This window comes from Muscardinus avellanarius (assembly GCF_963383645.1).
Source record: "Muscardinus avellanarius genome assembly, chromosome: 15".
NCBI classification, from domain to species: domain Eukaryota; kingdom Metazoa; phylum Chordata; class Mammalia; order Rodentia; family Gliridae; genus Muscardinus; species Muscardinus avellanarius.
In genome coordinates, this window is record NC_137801.1 from 25,973,102 (window position 1) to 25,990,280 (window position 17,179).

The 17,179-nt window shown below is 35.9% G+C and overlaps 1 protein-coding gene across 3 annotated transcripts in view; it reads right to left on the reverse strand.

Moving 5' to 3' along the window:
* Positions 1-1,479: 1,479 nt before the first annotated feature.
* The window catches only part of MEMO1 (mediator of cell motility 1), a gene marked incomplete at its 3' end in the record, with an annotated part of 117,505 nt that continues 101,805 nt past the window's right edge, over positions 1,480-17,179 (reverse strand). For all 3 annotated transcript variants that reach the window (XM_080711932.1, XM_080711931.1, XM_080711930.1), the window contains 2 exons: positions 3,514-3,618; positions 1,480-1,611 (listed from right to left, as the gene is read on the reverse strand). In XM_080711932.1, the coding sequence (XP_080568058.1) occupies positions 1,480-1,611; positions 3,514-3,618 (237 nt within the window). The remainder of the gene's footprint in view (positions 1,612-3,513; positions 3,619-17,179) is intronic.

Genomic DNA, 17,179 nt, shown 5'->3' on the forward strand with positions numbered 1-17,179 from the left:
ATATTAAATAAGGAATTAAGGAATATTTATAATATTTAAAAGCAAATCTAAATAATAAGAAATAAATCATAAGGTGCAAGACTAATTTCTACACATATATATGTGGGTAATTTTGAATCTAAAAGGTAGTATTATTTCATCTCATTCTTAAGTATATAAAGTTGATATTTAATAAATAAGAAATGTAAATCTTTAAATAGAACTGGTGCAAGGCATCTAAAAATTGTGCTACTCTGACATAACATTGAAGATATGAACACTCTCCAATGTAATTTAGATACCCAGTGTTACATAAAATTGGTATAACATAGAACATGCATGGTGGCTAAATAATTGAATTATCATTATTATTATTATTTTTTTTTTTTGCTAAAGTAATTAGAATTGGTGTATGTTAAAGAAAGTAATACAACACCATACCATTATTTTAGTTGGAAGAGCCGCACCAAAAAGTCATGACAAAAAACCCTGAAAATCCAGTGTGGACTTTTGTTGTTGTTTGTAATTGTTAATGTTTCTTGCTAAAAATTTAAGAAAAAGAGTAAAATTGATTAAAGTACTAAAAAAGCACAGCAGTGTATGGTCTGCAATGATTCTAAAACACAGAACGCTCTTCAATGTTTCTTCATTTGCAGACTATCAAATATGGTCTTTGAAGTAAAGGACTACATTTGTGTTCTTTTATCAATCTTGAATTTGTACTCTTAAGATTAGTAATGACATGAAGGGATGTCACACACAAAAAGGCAAATGAATGTAATTTAAAAAGTTAACTTTAAAACTATATGATTCTAATTTCTGTGATAAAAAATCACATAAATATGTAAATATAAAATATACAATAAATTTTTTACATAAGAGCTGAGGCTTACCATTTTTAACAAAAATTCTAAGATGGAATAAAAAACAATCTTCATATATACCACAGAGCAATAAGTTTAAATCAGACTATTTTGAGTTGTGTAGCCCTTTATTAGCAACTAAAATAGAAGGTATCTGTTGTACAACACGGGTAGTAATTATCTATAACTGGAGATTTATTATATTCTAATACAGATCATTTATAAATGCAATTTCTTTATTAAAAAGCTTCCACCCTTTTTTGTTTGTGTACAATTTGCAAAACTATTCTGAAAGCGGAATATATGTGCACAAGTCTGCAGAGTGCAAATTTAGGATATGGTAAATGCTTTACAAGTTACTTTCAGAAACTGCCACAACTGGGCCTTACATTATCAACTTTTTTCAAAATATTTCTGATGCCAGCCTTCTTTCCACTGCCCCAAACTATAAAGCATTTTTTAATGAGTTGAAATTAAGGAGGACTACACCTACTAGGAAAAAAAAAAAAAGAGAAGAAAGTTCTATTAGTTTGAGGTTTCAGAATACCCCAAACCAGAACCAAGATCTTGGTAGCGGCTAGGCTGGGACCCAGGCAGCGTGAGTGTGTGCGGGTGGCATCCCTGAGGACTCGGAGCTTCAGTGGACGGTCAGTGCTCCCGCTGCATAACTCACTGAACTGTCTTGCCAGTTTCTACACTGACTTGACTGGGCATAATTCAAAAAGGAAAAACTCATATTCATTCCATTCTTCTGGAGTTCTGTGATAGCCTAAAAAAAGAAAAACTTAGTATGACAGAGATCCTATAAAGAGTGAGCACTCTAAACACTGTTTGTAGTAAAGCCGGGATTTCTCTCACTGTTTCTTGAATTTCTCATTGCATCATATTAAATAGGGAAAAAAGAGAGGAAACCTTACTTCATCCTCTCCAAGAATCTCTCGTAATCTAGCTTCCTGATAATTAAACATATCCTCTTATCTCTCTATAATTATTAAAACCACTTCTTTTAACTATATTTATCTCTATTCTCTATATCAAATCATGGCTACTATTGTCTGAATTGGAGTCTTTGTCTGACTTTTGACTAAATTTGAAATGTATATAAAAGTTACAGATCTAAGAGGTATACATACATTTTTATTTCAACTGTGAACTGGTTCATAATTTATTTTATAAAAATTACGTTTCTTTCAATTCAGACTTTAGGAAATCAGTACAGCTTATTCTAGCTTAAGCTCCAGAAAGTTTTGAAAGGGGTTTTCTTTTAGCTAATCCATACCCCTCAAAAGAAGAAATTTCCTAAACATCCACAATATACCATTATTCAAATCACATTAGACTTAGTACTTGAGAAGCTGAGAGAGAGGAACACAGGTTTGCCACCAGCCTCTGCAACTCAGTGAGACCCTTTTTTAAAATAAAAAATTAAAAAAAATATGGCTAAGGGTATAGCTCAAAGGCAGAATGCCCCCTGGGTTTATTCTCCAGTTCTACCACTGCCCCACAAAAACTCACATTAAGACAACACTGACAGGTCCTTCCCGAGACTAATCTGGGCTACATTACCTTGCTCATTATTTTTCTGCCTTTTCAAACATATCAGACCACTTTTACTTCCTGAGCATACACTTCCTCTCTTCTTTCTTAGCCCATTAAGTCCCAAGTTTTCAAGTGTGTGCATGATAAATGTTTAAATATCATTTCAAAGTTATCATAACTGCTGCATTTGTTGATCAATTTAAGTTTCTACAGATATTTATATATGAGTAAATGAAACAAAATGGGTTAAAGAATGTTGTTATATTTTCTTTGAAGAAGTCCATAGTATTTTATATTAGAGGAAAACTTAATTTTAACTCTCTTTCTAAAATCCAGTTAACCAAGACTTCTGCCTCTTCCCATTCATTTGTGGGGGGGGGGGGGCCCAGGGTGGAACTCAGGGGCATTCTAACCTCTGAGCCACATCCCCTCCATCCCTTTTTCTGTTTTGAAATAGGGCCTTGCTAGTTTGCTAAGTCTCCCTATGTTGCTGAGGCTATCCTCAAACCTGCCTTCCTCCTGTCTCTGCCTCCCAAATACTGGGATTACAGGTGTGAGCCACCACACCCAGCTTCCAGCCTCTTTTTTTCTTGAGGTACTGGGGATGGAACCCAGGGACATTTTACCTCTGAGCTATACACTCAGCCCTATTTTTATTCTTTATTTTGAAACAGAGTCTCATTGAGTTGCAAAGGGCCTCACTAAGTAGATTAGGCCAGCTATAATCCCAGATCTTCCTGTCTCAGCCTCCCAAATGTTAGGATTACAAGAGTGGGCCACCATGCCCAGCTCTGCGGAGGGCCTCACTAAGTAGCTGAGGCTGGCCCTGAACCTGCACGTCTCCTGTCTCAGCCTCCCAAGTACGGGAATTACAAGTGCATACCACCACGCCTGGCTGAGAAAATAAAATTCTCTAAACTTTTTGTATTTAACACAAAGCACTGACAATTATTCAAGATAAATCTATTCAAACCAAAACAATGGAAATCCATAATTATGTTAAAGGTACTAGAAAAAACTGACGATATGTATATAAAACAAATGATGTTGATAATATATCACAATAATAACAATTAAGATACTTTGGAACATAACCTGATCAAATGCTATAAGGCTTCCTAAGGATACTTACATTTAATAACACCCCAATGGGATGTCTTCCACATATAGTATTATGGTATTTCTTCAAGTAATTGCTAAAAGATACAGGATCTAATTGTTCTATAATACTCATACCCTAGAAAAAGAAGAAGAAGAAGGGAAAGGACAAAATTATTTCCTAATTATATTTTAAAATTTAGAGCTACTATAATTTTTCAACTAAGGAGAAGCAATTAAAGTATATCAAATAGTCCTTGTGAAATATCAAACTCATTAATCAAAGTTATCTCATTATAATTAACTCTGTTGACAGTAAATTTTCAATTCCTATCTATTCTCTTTAACCTCTAGGTATGTTTCTACACCAGTATCCCAGCTGTCATTTGGCTCACAATTCTTACACAGTTCACAATTTTATAATGCCCTTATATTTTTTTAAAAAGTAAACATGCTGTGAAAATATTCACATAAAATCTAGAGTTAAAATCAGGGACAGTAGCACCAGCCTATACGGTTCTAGCTCCATGTGAGGCTAAGCAGGAGGATCACTTGAGTCCAGAAGCTGAAGTCCTATCTAGGCAACTCCAATGCCAAAAAATAATGTTTTAGAAATTGTTTGATTTATTGCTGCTTTTCCCTGTGCCATGTTTTTTCAGTCACTGGAATGAAAAATCCAAAATTATTTGTAATCTATTTCTACAACATATATGTGTGTAATGTACTTTTTTTTGTATGTATATGCGGTACTGGGATGGAACCCAGGAGGATTCTACCTCTGAGCTATACCCCCAGCCCTATTTTGTATTCTTTATTTTGAAAGAGTTTCACTAAGTTGCAGATGGCGTAAGATGCTTAGGCTGGTTTTGAACCTGCAATCCTCCTGCCTCAGACTCCCAAGTACTAGAATCACAAGCATGCCCATTCATGCCTGGCTTAAAGCATTTTAAATTGTTTGCAGCCAATTAGAAGAAAATACCACAAACTAAAAAAATAGTTTATATGTCTTGATTAATTTAAACCATAAAAGACTGAGAAGGGCTTTAATAACATAGGTCTTTTCAGACACAGTTTTTAAAAGTAAAGGTTCTTATCTTTTATACTTTAGAATGCTTTATTTCCAAGATTTTAATTCAGAATTTTTAAGACTATGGTTAAAACAACCACCATGACTTGAACATTTGTTTGAACCAAATTCTATTCTCTCCATATACATTCAAGTAATATATTTATAATTCATTACCATAGAGCAACTTTAACACACTGTATCAGGCAAATAAATCACTTTAACCTGTTCACCAATTACCTTATTTTCTCACTCATTTCAAATGGCTTACACTTAAGCTGGGCATGGTGGCACAAGTTTATAATCCCAGTTTTTGGGAGACTAAGAAAAGAGGATCACAAAGGTTTGAACCCAGCCTCAGGTACTTAGGCTCTCAGAAACTTAGTGAGACATTGTTTCCAAATAAAATATAAAAAGTAGGTCTGGGAGTATAGCCTGGTAGGTAGAAAGCCCCTGGGCTTCATTCCCAGTAACCAACCACCAAAAAAAAAAAAAAAAAAAAAAGGCTTTCATTTCTGTCTAATAAACTGTATTAATATTCTCTGGGAGAAAAGCAAATAGTGATTTAACTAGAAACTTGATTGAAATATTCTGTGTGATTTTTAAATTTTATTTCACATTTTAACATAACAAGCACAGAGAGGAATAGCCATTTTAAAAAGCCAGCTGAAAAACCATAGTAATCAGTAGGTGACATGCCAATTTTGTAGAGGAAGCTTCAAAATCTAATTTTATAATGAATTTTCTCAGCATACTCATATCCTTCACAAACACTACCTACTCTCCTACAAAGTCTACCTGAAACTTAAGCACGTGCATATCCAGTGGACTCTGAACTGCGGTATGTCAGTCAGCCAGCCTCAAGTGGCCCACAGCCACTCTTTAACGCTAAACTGGTTTTCTTCTCACAACAAAAGAGCTTTCAGGAGAACAAAGACACCTGGTGCAAGCCCAGAGACTACAAACTAAGTTAGAAGCCGGGTGTGGTGGCGCACGTTTGTAATCCCAGCACTTGGGAGGCTGAGACAGGCAGATTACACAGGTTTGAAGCCAGCCTCAGCTACTTAGTGAGACCTTGTTTCCAAATGAAATATAAAATAGGTCTGGGAGTGTAGCCCAGAGGTAGAAAAGCCCCTGGGTTCCACCCCCAGTAACACACATACACACACACACACACACACACACACACACACACACACACACAGTTAAACTGAAGATAAACAATTAACATTCTGGTACAAAAATTACATCTAAACAGAGAAATAGTCATGCAAAGATGGAATTAAAGTCCTCTTCCGTAAATATGATCAAACAAAAATAATTCTTCTAAAGATGAAACACTGAGGCACAGTAAGACCCTAGTCCAGCTGGGTGCAGTGGCACATGCCTTTACTCTCAATTCTTGGGGGTTGAGACAGGAAGATCATAAATTCAAGGCCAGCCTGGGCAACTTGGCAAGAACCTGTTTCAAAATTTAAAATAAAAAGGGCTGGGGATATAGCTTAGAAGTAAAATGCCCTGGATTTGATCCCCAGTATAAAAAAACAAAACAAAACAACAAAAAAAAAAACACCTAATTCTAGAATCTTTCTCACTGACTACTCTGATTCATTATAGCATATAAGAAGAGTCATACTAACAATTCTTTAAACACTCTCTTCAAAGCTAGAGCTAGCATATAAAACAACTTTTAATGCTCATGAATGAAGTCTAGAGCAGCTTGCCTTAAAACAGAATTTATGCATCAATAAATTAACATTAATAAACTAGGTGACTGAAGTTCCAACATACATAACATTAAAATCTTCAAGTACATTTGGAACAAGCTTGTCCTATTTATATACTTATATGAATTAAAAAAGAAGAAAACTAGTGATTACATTTGCAGCAGACAAAGAATTCCAGGTAACTGGTTAAGAAACCCTCATGTAGAAAGAGAAAAAATTATAAACATAGAGAACACATTACTAAATAAAGGCTCAAAATTAAAAAGATAGGAGGACTGCACAGGTTCAAAGCCAGCCTCGCTGGCTTAAGAGATCCTGTTTCCAAATAAAATATAATATAGGTCTGAGAGTGTAGCCCAGAGGTAGAAGGGTTCCCTAGTACCACCAAGAGAAAAAAGTAACAACTGTGAAATTACTAGTACCAAAATTTCATGAAGCTTTTTTAAAAAAGAACAATTCTAAATGTATAATTAATTTTCCTATTCCTAAAAATAGTGGAAAGTAGGATCAGTGTGTTAAAAAAAGTTCAGGCAACAGAAAGTTTCTCTGAGCCTAATACGATGAAAACTTGATTGTTCACATAAACTAACACCGAGCACAGAAATGGGTCCTTGCCCACTGAGCTCATTATCATTTGGCTCTCAGTTACAAAGCACTCATTACAAACACCAGAGGCCTACTTATCAAGAATGTAGATGCCAGGAGTGGTGGCGCACACTCGTAATCCCAGCATTCAGGAGGTTGAGACCAGAGGATGGCGGTTCGGTTTGTGCACAGCCTCAGCTACTTAGTGAGGCACTCCGTTAACTTAGTGAGACCCTGTTTCAAAATAAAGAATAAGAAATAGGGCAGGTGGTGTAGCTCAGATATCAAATGTCCCTGGGTTCTATCCCCAGAGCCGCAAAAAAAAAAAAAAAAAAAAAAAAGTAGAATAAGTATGAAATTTAGCAGTTTTAGCAAGAAATTTTCAGAATCAGAGCTAAATTCTTTAACTCTGGTGACAGGGGGAATGAATTTATCATTTTGATGACTCTTCAAGTAATAAGTAAAAGTGTGTGATGTTAAGTCCCAAATGTCAATCCTAAACTGAATAGGCAATATTAACTAAGAAGCTGCAAATTCAGGACTCTGGTGTAAACAAAACAAAAAACTTCCCATCACACAAAAAAAGAAAAAAGATAGATTGATTGACTGATAGACTGATTATAGCCAAAGAATGGTAGTGCATGCTTGTGATCCCAGTACTTGGGAGGTTGAGTCAGGAGGATCGCAGGTTCAAAGCCAGTCTCAGCAATTTAGTGAAGCTGTCAATAACTTAGTGAGCCCCTGTTTCCAAATAATAAAATAGTAAGGGCTAGAGCTGTAGCTTGGTGGTAGAATACCCCTAAGTTCAATCCCCAGTACCGCAAAAAAGAAAAAGAAAAAGAAAGTTTATCTAAGCCAGGTGTGCTAATGCACGCCTTTAAGTAATCTCAGTGCTTGGGAGGCTAAAGCAGGAGGATGACAGATTTGAAACAAGACTCAGAAACTTAGTACGCCTTCAGGAACTTAGCGAGACCCTGTTTCAAAATAAAAAATGAAACAGGGATGGGGTGTAGTTCAGTGGTAGAACATGTCTGGGTTAAATTCCCAGTTCTACCCTCCCAAAAGTATATCTACATTTAATAAGACAGTTATTTAAAAATTATTACACAAAGTCAGGCATAGTGTCTGTAATCCCAGTATTTGAGAGGCCGAGAAAGGAGAATCACAGGTTCACAATTTAGCAAGACTCTTGTTTAAAAATAAAAAGAGGAGCCAGGCGTGGTGGCACACGCTAGTAATCCCCATGCTTGGGAGGCTGAGACAGGAGGATCACACAGGTTCGAAGCCAGCCTCAGCTACTTAGTGAGGCTCTCAGCAACTTAGTGAGACCCTGTTTCCAAATAAAATATAAAATAGGTCTGGGAGTATAGCCCGGAGGTAGAAAGCCTCTAGGTTCCACCCCCAGTACCACAAATAAATAAATAAATAAATAAATAAATAAATAAATAAATAAATAAAAATTTAAAAAGAGGGAAGGCTGGGAATGTAACTCAGAAGTAGAATCCTCCTGGTTTCAATATCTTGAACCACAAAAAAATACAACTACACAAAAATATCATTTTCCCTAAGGTAACAAATAAAAAGCAGCAAACTTTTTTAAGATATAAAAATAAAAATAAGCTGGTTGTGGTGGCATACTGTTGTAATCCTAGTACTTGGGAGGCTGAGACACAAGGATCACAGTTCCAAAGCCTGCCTAAGCAACTTAGTGAGTCCCTCAATAATTTAGAGATCCTGTTTCCAAATAAAAAATAAAGTATATCCAGGGATATAGCCTGGAGGTAGAAGACCCCTGGGTTTATCTCCAGTCTACAATCAATCATCAGTTTATTTTAAAAAATAAGAATCAGTGGGCGTGGTGGCACACACTTGTAATCCCAGCATTTGGGAGGCTGAGACAGGAGGACCACAGTTCACAAACAACCTCAGCCACTTAGTGAGGCCCTTCGCAACTCAATGAGACCCTGTTTCGAAATAAAGACTGGGGAAAAAAAAATAGAGCTGGGGGTGTCGCTCAGAGGTAGAACGCCCTTGGGTTCCATCCCCAGTACCACAAAAAATAAAATAAAATATAAAAATCATTCCTTTAAACCGGGTGTGGTGGCGCATGCTTGTAATCCCAGCATTTGGGAGGCTGAGACAGGAGGATCTGGGTTTGCAGCCAGCCTCAGCTACTTAGTGAGGTCCTCTGCAACTCAGTGAAACCCTGTTTCAAAATAAAGAATAATAATAAAAAAAATAGGCCTGGGGGTATAGCTCAGAGGTGGAATGTCCCCTGGGTTCTATCCCCAGTACTGCAAAAAAAGAAAAAAAAAATCAGTCCTTTAATAATGACCACATAATTAATCATATTATCAAATCATTAAAACTGTAAACTTATACATTAACATAAGAATATAAATTTATATTTTAGGGTGGGAACATATTTAGGAAGCAGAGATCTATTAGTTTCTTAAAGAGGCATCAAGATAAAATCTCAAAAGTGAAAAGATTCCATGAAAAAAAATCCTTAAGATAGTGCTAAGAACCAGTGTACAAATAAATGGCTATCTTACACCAAAAAAGTGCTATCTAAAAATAAGATGACCATATTTTAAAAATAAGTATGGATAATATGACAGTACAATTAACTAAAACTGTAAAATATAAATTATAATTATAAAATATATAAAATATATAATTTATAATTATAAAAAAGACACCCCAAACCAATAAAATTACAAGACTTTCAGAATCTGCACCTCTTATGCTATCGTTACTTATATTTTTCCAACTATAAAAGTTGCAAGATATACTTTGTTTTCTTGTATTATTGACTTGTTTTTTATATAATTAGTTTCCAAGGTACCCAAATATTTCAACAACAAATATTTTTCTTTTAATTTTGTAACATATAGACAGTTTTATTTTCTAGGATTCTAATAACTATATTTAATAAGGTTTTCCTGATAAAAAGGACCAAAACTTAAAATACTAGATAAGCTTTTATACCTAAAACTAATTTCCTTTTACTGTATTAAGTTATTATATTTTCAAAATACAGATGCTTACAGGTTGTATACCTTTTCTGGGGGAGGGAGGTACTGGGGATTGAACCCAAGAGCATTCTACTCTTGAGCTACATCCCCAGTCCTATTTCTTATTATTTTGAAAAAGGGTCTCACTAAGTTGTAGAAGGCCTCATGAAGAAGCTGAGGCTGGCCATAAACCTGCCATCCTCTGGCTCAGCCTCCCAAGCTGCGGGGATTACAAGCACGGCCACCACGCCCTACTCAGGCTGAGTAACTTTTACCCAAAATGCTTGTCAGAGCCGGTGTGGTGGCGCACGCTTGTAATCCCCGCACTTGGGAGGCTGAGACAGGAGGATCACAGGTTCAAAGCCAGCCTCAGCTACTGAGTGAGGCTCTCAGCAGCTTAGTGAGACCCTGTTTCCAAATAAAACATAAAAAAATAGGTCTGGGAGTATAGCCCAGAGGTAGAAAGCCTCTGGGTTCCACCCCCAGTACCACCAAAAAAAAAAAAAGAAGTGTTTGGTTTTTTTCTTCTTTAGATTTTGGATATTTGCATATGCATAGCGATATCTTGGAGGTAGGATATAAGTCTAAACATGAAATTCATTTATGTTTTATATACACCTTACACATAGCGCCTGATAATACTTTTATACAATACTGTATTTTGTGCGACCTACATTTTGACTGTGACTCATCACATAAAGTCAAGTGTGGAATTTTTCATTTGTGGCATCATGTCAGTGATCAAAACAGCTTTGGGCTTTTGAGTACTTCTGATTTTAGATTTTTCTTTAGGGATGTTCAAATGGTATTACAACTCAGAGTTGTTTTACACTTTGGTACTGTTTTACAGAGAGCCATCCAACTATATATTCTCTGAAAATCAGAATACATATAGGAACTAAGATAATGATTCTCAAATGAACTAAATTACTTATAAAATGGCCTCTTAAAAAGAAATATGCAGTCTATCCATCACTTATTTATACCAATTAAGATAACATAAAAGAATATGCCTAATAGTCAGTATACATAAATAGATATGAGTGTGTGTATATGTGTGTGGGTGTGTGGGTGTGTGTATGTGTGTGTGTGTGTGTGTGTGTGTGTGTCTAGAGCAAACCATTCTTACTGATTTATATATTCTAATTCCAGGAACTTTTTTAAATTTTGAATTAACAATATATTATTAATATAAGAACAGAACACAATTAGGAGGCTTCTCAAAATTCTATACCTAAGTACTTGGGAAGCTGAGACAGGAGAATTGCACATTCGAGGACAGCCTCAGTAAAATAGTGAGAATCTCACCATCCTAGCAAGACCCTGTCTCAAAAAAACTAACTAAAAAAGGCTGGGGTTGTAGCTCAGAAGTGGAATGCCTCTGAATTCAATCATCAGTCCAAATGAAAAAAAAAACTCCATATATAAATAAAAATATATTCTGAAATTATACCCTAGGCTGTGTGTGTGTGTGTGTGTGTGTGTGTGTGTGTGTGTGTGTGTGTGTTACTGAGGATGAATCCAAGAGCATTCTATCTCTGAGCTAACCTGGCCCTGTTTTACTTTTTTTTTTTTTTTTTTTTTTGGTGGTACTGGGGGTGGAACCCAGAGGCTTTCTACTTCCGGGCTATACTCCCAGATCCATTTTATATTTTATTTGGAAACAGGGTCTCACTAAGTTGCTGAGAGCCTCACTAAGTAGCTGAGGCTGGCTTTGAACCTACGCGATCCTCCTGTCTCTGCCTCCCAAGCGCGGGGATTACAAGCGTGCGCCACCACGCCCGGCCCTGTTTTACTTTTTGGATTGACACAGGGTCTCACTAAGTTGCAGAGGACTTCCTAAGTTGATGAAGCTGGCCATGAAGCTGCAATCCTTCTGTTTCAGCCTACCAAGTACTGGTATTATTATAGGTATCTGCCACCATGCCCAACTTTATCTCAGGCTATTTAAGTAAAAATTTTAAAATAAGGTTCTTGTAATTTTGGAAATCTAAAAGTAAATCAGATGCAGACTTAGAAAAATACTGATACTATGTACAATTTATTCTTTTCATTAGCAAAATCTCTATGGTAAGCAGAAAAGACAATAATTTTAGAAGTTATGCCAATGAATAAATTTATTCTTTTTGTTCTATCTTGTTAGGAAACCCAGGTCTACCTATCTTGCTTGTCATATACTGAAAATAAAGAGTTAGTTCCCTTAAACTATTAGTCAAAACAGAAATTCAGTTAAAAGAAGTGTTAAATGTAGACATTTACACAAAACTAATGAAGATTGTTAAGGTATTTAAATGACCACAATTTCAGAATTCTAAAGGATGATATATGACTTCAGTGTACCAGTGAACCAATGTTTGGAGGGAAAACACCTCCGTTGAGCTAAAAGCATCAATTTACCTGATTTACAAATTCTAACATTTGTAAAATTAAGTGCTGCCCAGTTTGCTTGATAGATGTACCCAAGTGATCTAGAGGACTAAATGGAAAGCAAAGGGGAAAATATGAATTCCAGGAAATTTTTACTTCAACAGATCAGGGACCATGCTTAGGCTAGTTCAAAGTCACCAGTAGAGTTAGCTAACTAATTCACAGTAATCCCTCTCTCTGTAACTCTGTTGTCTAGGTTCAGTTACCTATAGTCAACTGTAGTCTGGAAACTACTATATGGATAGTTCTATAAATAAATACTTCAAGCATTAAATAATTTCTATTACAGTTCTATTATTAATCCCTCTATGTCTAATTTATAAACTTTATCACAGGTAAATACAGCCAGAAAAAAAAATATTAGGTATACAGAATTCAGTACTGAGGTTTTAGGCATCCACTAAAGATCCTGAAATGTATCTGGAGCACAGGGGCTACTATCAGTATTTCCTTATCTTTCTAAAAACTGTATGTATTTCCTCTGCTGAAATAAAAGTTCTATGACAGCATATGTGTGTTTGCTTGTTTACTGCATATCTCTACCAGCACCTCAGAATATAAATGCACTTTTAACTGATTAAATGAAAATCCAAATGCCCTCTTAATTGTTATCTCTGCTTAGATGTCATATATATAACATATCTCTAAGAGAATTCATGATCTCTCTGCCCCTCAAAAAAGTCAGCCCTCAGGCAGGCGTGGTGGCACACACTTGTAATCCCAGCATTTGGATGCTGAGACAGGAGGATCGCGGTTCTCAGCCAGCCAGCTTTTCAACTCAGTGAGACCCTGTTTCCCAATAAAGAATAAAAAATAGGGCTGGGAGTATCTCTCAGAGGTAGAATGCCTCTGAGTCCAATTCCCAGTACCACAAAAAAAGTCAGCCCTCTCTTCCTGTGCTTCTGACCTAAGTCACCACCCAATCAGTATCATCATCAGATATTTCAGTCATCCTTGACAGGTCCTTTTCCCTGCTAGGTTCTACCTATCTCCAAATCCTATCATCAATTTGCCTCCTAAATATGTTATGTATATCTCTTTCTGTTCCATTCTTCCACCATCATTATCCCACTCTTAATCATCATTATTTCTCAGCTTAGACTACTGAACTGGTCTCCATATATCATCTCTGGCTTCCTCCAACCTATTTGTGATACTACAGCCATATGATCTACTCAAAGACAATCTGATTTTATCATTTCTAACTTAAAATTCTTCAAACGAGCTATTCTAGACTTTTTAGTTTCTATCTTCACTTGTATCCATTTACCCATCTCTTAATTCAACAAATATATATAAATTTTATATATACAAATATATATAAAAAAACAAAGTCCCTGTTCTAATGAAGCTTATACTCTAACAGAGGAAGTCACTGAACAAAACAAAAAAATTAGTCACGCAATAACAAGTACTTTATAAGTAGGCTGGGTGAGGTAACAAAAGAGCTGTTCATCTGAGGACCATAATGGAAAATTGTGCACATCTTTTGTGATTCCAATAATTAGAAGATATACTGGAATTCTAGGGTTGCTGATACAGGACAACTTGTACACAAAGAACTATTCTCCTTTGACATGCCCACTTAGATAAAATACCTGCTTCTAATTACCTGCAACTTAATCTCATTTTATATGCCAACAGCAAAGGGCGTATTTTTAATATACAATTAATTTCCCAGAAAAGGAACCATCATGTAATGTTAGTAAAGCCTGTACTTTGTTTTATTTATAAGTTTACTAAGAAATGTTCATCATTTTGGAAAATCAAAGCACCCTGCCATAGTAATTTGAGTAACAAATATAACAAACCGATAGGTGTCTGTATTGACTACTATTGTGTTAGTAGCACTGTGCACAATCATTTAACTGCTTTCCCATATGTTCAAATAAAGTTGTGCCTGGGCACTAACATTTTAAAATGTATTTATTATAAATAACTTTCCTTTTATTTTCATATATATTAGTTAGGGCTTTTGTGGCTTTTAATTGTATATACAGTGAGATTTAAATTAATTCCGTTTAAAAGTATTTTATTGAGCCGAGCATCGTGGCGCATGCTTGTAATCCCAGCATTTGGGAGGCTGAGACAGGAGGATTGCGGTTTGTGGACAGCCTCAGCTACTTATAGTGAGGCCCTTTGCCACTCAGTGAGACCTTGTTTCAAAATAAAGAATAAAAATAGGGCTGAAGGTGCAGTTCAGAGGTAGATTATCCCTGGGACCCATCCGCAGTACCATAAAAAAAAAAAAAGTATTTACTGAACACTTATGTTCCAATTGCTATTCTATGCCCTTTGTATATATCAGTGAACAAAAATACCTTGACTGACAAATATGTAAAAACATAATTTTATTTAGTTTGTTAGGGAAAAAAAAAGTAGAGGATGATCATGTAGACAGAGAATACTGAAGCTGCTTACAGGGTCCTTAATTCACCAGAGCATTCAATACAGACACACACACACACACACACACACACACACCCCTCTTCCCTCTCTCTCTCTCTCTCTCTCTCCCTCTCTCTCTCTCATGCATTTAATTTTTTATTTTTATTTTCTGTACTGGGGATTGAATTCAGGGGCATTCTACCTCTGAGTTAAACCCCCAGCCCTATTTTATTAATTTTTATTTAGAAACAGGATCTTGCTAAGTTGCTGAGAGCCCCTCTTCTAGTGGCTGGGCTGCCCTTGAACTAGAATTCTCCTGTTTCCGACTCCTAAGTACTAGAATTATAGGCGTGCACCACCATGCCAGGCTCTCTCTCTCTTTCTTGGCCAAAGCTCTCTCCTCTCTGTATTATCACTCCTTGATTTTCCCTAAGAAAAATTATTTTGCTGGATGTTCTTTACCTCCTCATCCATTTGATGCTAGAATGTTCCTCTAACCTAACCCTCGTCTTCTCCCCACTATATATACTCTCTCTGGACAATGCCATTAACACCCTTTCTTTTCATCTACCCCATATATATTAATAATTTTAAAATGTTTATCTCACCGGGTGTGGTGGTACATACTTGTAATCCCAATGCTTGGGAAGCTGGGACAGGAGGATCGCACAGGTTCGAAGCCAGCCTCAGCTACTTAGTGAGGCTCTCAGCAACTTAGACCCTGTTTCCAAATAAAATATAAAATAGGTCTAGGCGTGTAGCGCAGGGGTAGAAAAGCCCTGGGTTCCACCCGCAGTACTACATAAATAAATAAATAAATAAATAAATAAATAGTTTATCTTCATCTATATGTTCCAAACCAGCAATGACAAACTAAAATACAATGAGGGCCATATGTATAATATAAAATTTTCTAGGAGGATCACGCAGGTTCAAAGCCAGCTGCGCTGGTTTAGGAGACCCAGTTTCCAAATTAAAAAATATAAAAAAGACAGTATTTTTTTATAATGCAATTAATATGAAAAGTCATTACCAGGGCATTTGTTTTTTCATTTGAAGTATCTGAAATACAATGTGTGTTTTATATTTATGCTATATAATGCTATACATATCTCGAGTCACAGTAACTACACTTCACTAGTGACTACCATTTTAGAAAGTGCAGTTCTAAACAAAACACTAATGGGAAGGGGGGACAAAGACACAGCGTATAACAGTTGAAATAATGGTACCAATATATAAAAACTTACTAATTCCAAACTCAACAACATGTATGGGGAGGAAGAGTGGGAGGGAGGGACCCTGGGAGAAGTGCTCCCAGAGCCATATGCATGTCATTTTTCTATCACTCTCTACTCCAAAATGATAATTACAATGCACCAAATAAATAAAATAAAACTAAACTTAACTTACTCCTTAAATGTGTCCCTTTACATCCCCTATATATATATGAGTAACAGCATCTATGGAAACGATCCAGATTCCTCTTACTTTCTTGACATGGCATAGCTAAACAATTACTCAAAGTCATTTTCATTCTATTTCCTAAAATACTAAAGTTCCATTATGTCAGGGCCATGTTCTCTCAGTATCTTTAGAACTTTACACAGACACATAGTAAACAACCATTAACCATTTGCTATATAAAGAAAATAAATGTAGCAAATAACCACTTGCTATATAAGAATATAAATGATAAGAGAATCAGAAAGTGTTTTTTGTTTGTTTGGTTGGTCAGTTGTGGTTTTTTTATTGGGGAGGAGGTACTAGGGATTGAACCCAGGGGCATTCTACCTCCAAGCTACACCCCCTGTCCTATTTTTTATTCTTTATTATAAAAAAGAGTTTTGCTAAGTTATGGGGGGGCCTAAGTAACTTGAAGCCAGCAGAGAACCTAAAATCCTCCCTTCTCAGCCTCCCTAGTACTGTGATTACAAACGTGTGCCACCACATTTGGCTAGAAAACATTTTTTGAAGCAACAGAAAATAAACCTCAGAATAATAAGACTAAAACTAAAAGCCAAAAAGGAGTTAATCAACTCAAATAAAAATACCATTAAGTAAATAAATTAAAATTCAAACAAAATCCTAAAGGTATTCATCATTACTAGATTTAAAGTGACAATGAAAATATACTTAAATAGTCCTAGGTAACTAAGTTTGCATTAATTACATTTGGTTTTAATAAAATATACTACATGTTATATTCTATTTAGAGGTTCAGATCCAGATTCCTTACTAAAATATTTTAGCTATTTTATTTATTTATTTGTTTTTGCAGGTCTGGGGATGGAACACAGGGGCATTTTACCTCCAAGCTTCACTCCCTGCCCTGTTTTTTATTCTTTATTTTGAAACAGGGTCTCACTAAGTTGTGGAGGGCCTCACTAAGTAGCTGAAGCTGTTCACGAACCGCGATCCTCTGGTCTCAGCCTCCCAAATGCTGGGATTACAAGCATGTGCCAGCACGCCCAGCTTTTAGCTACTTTA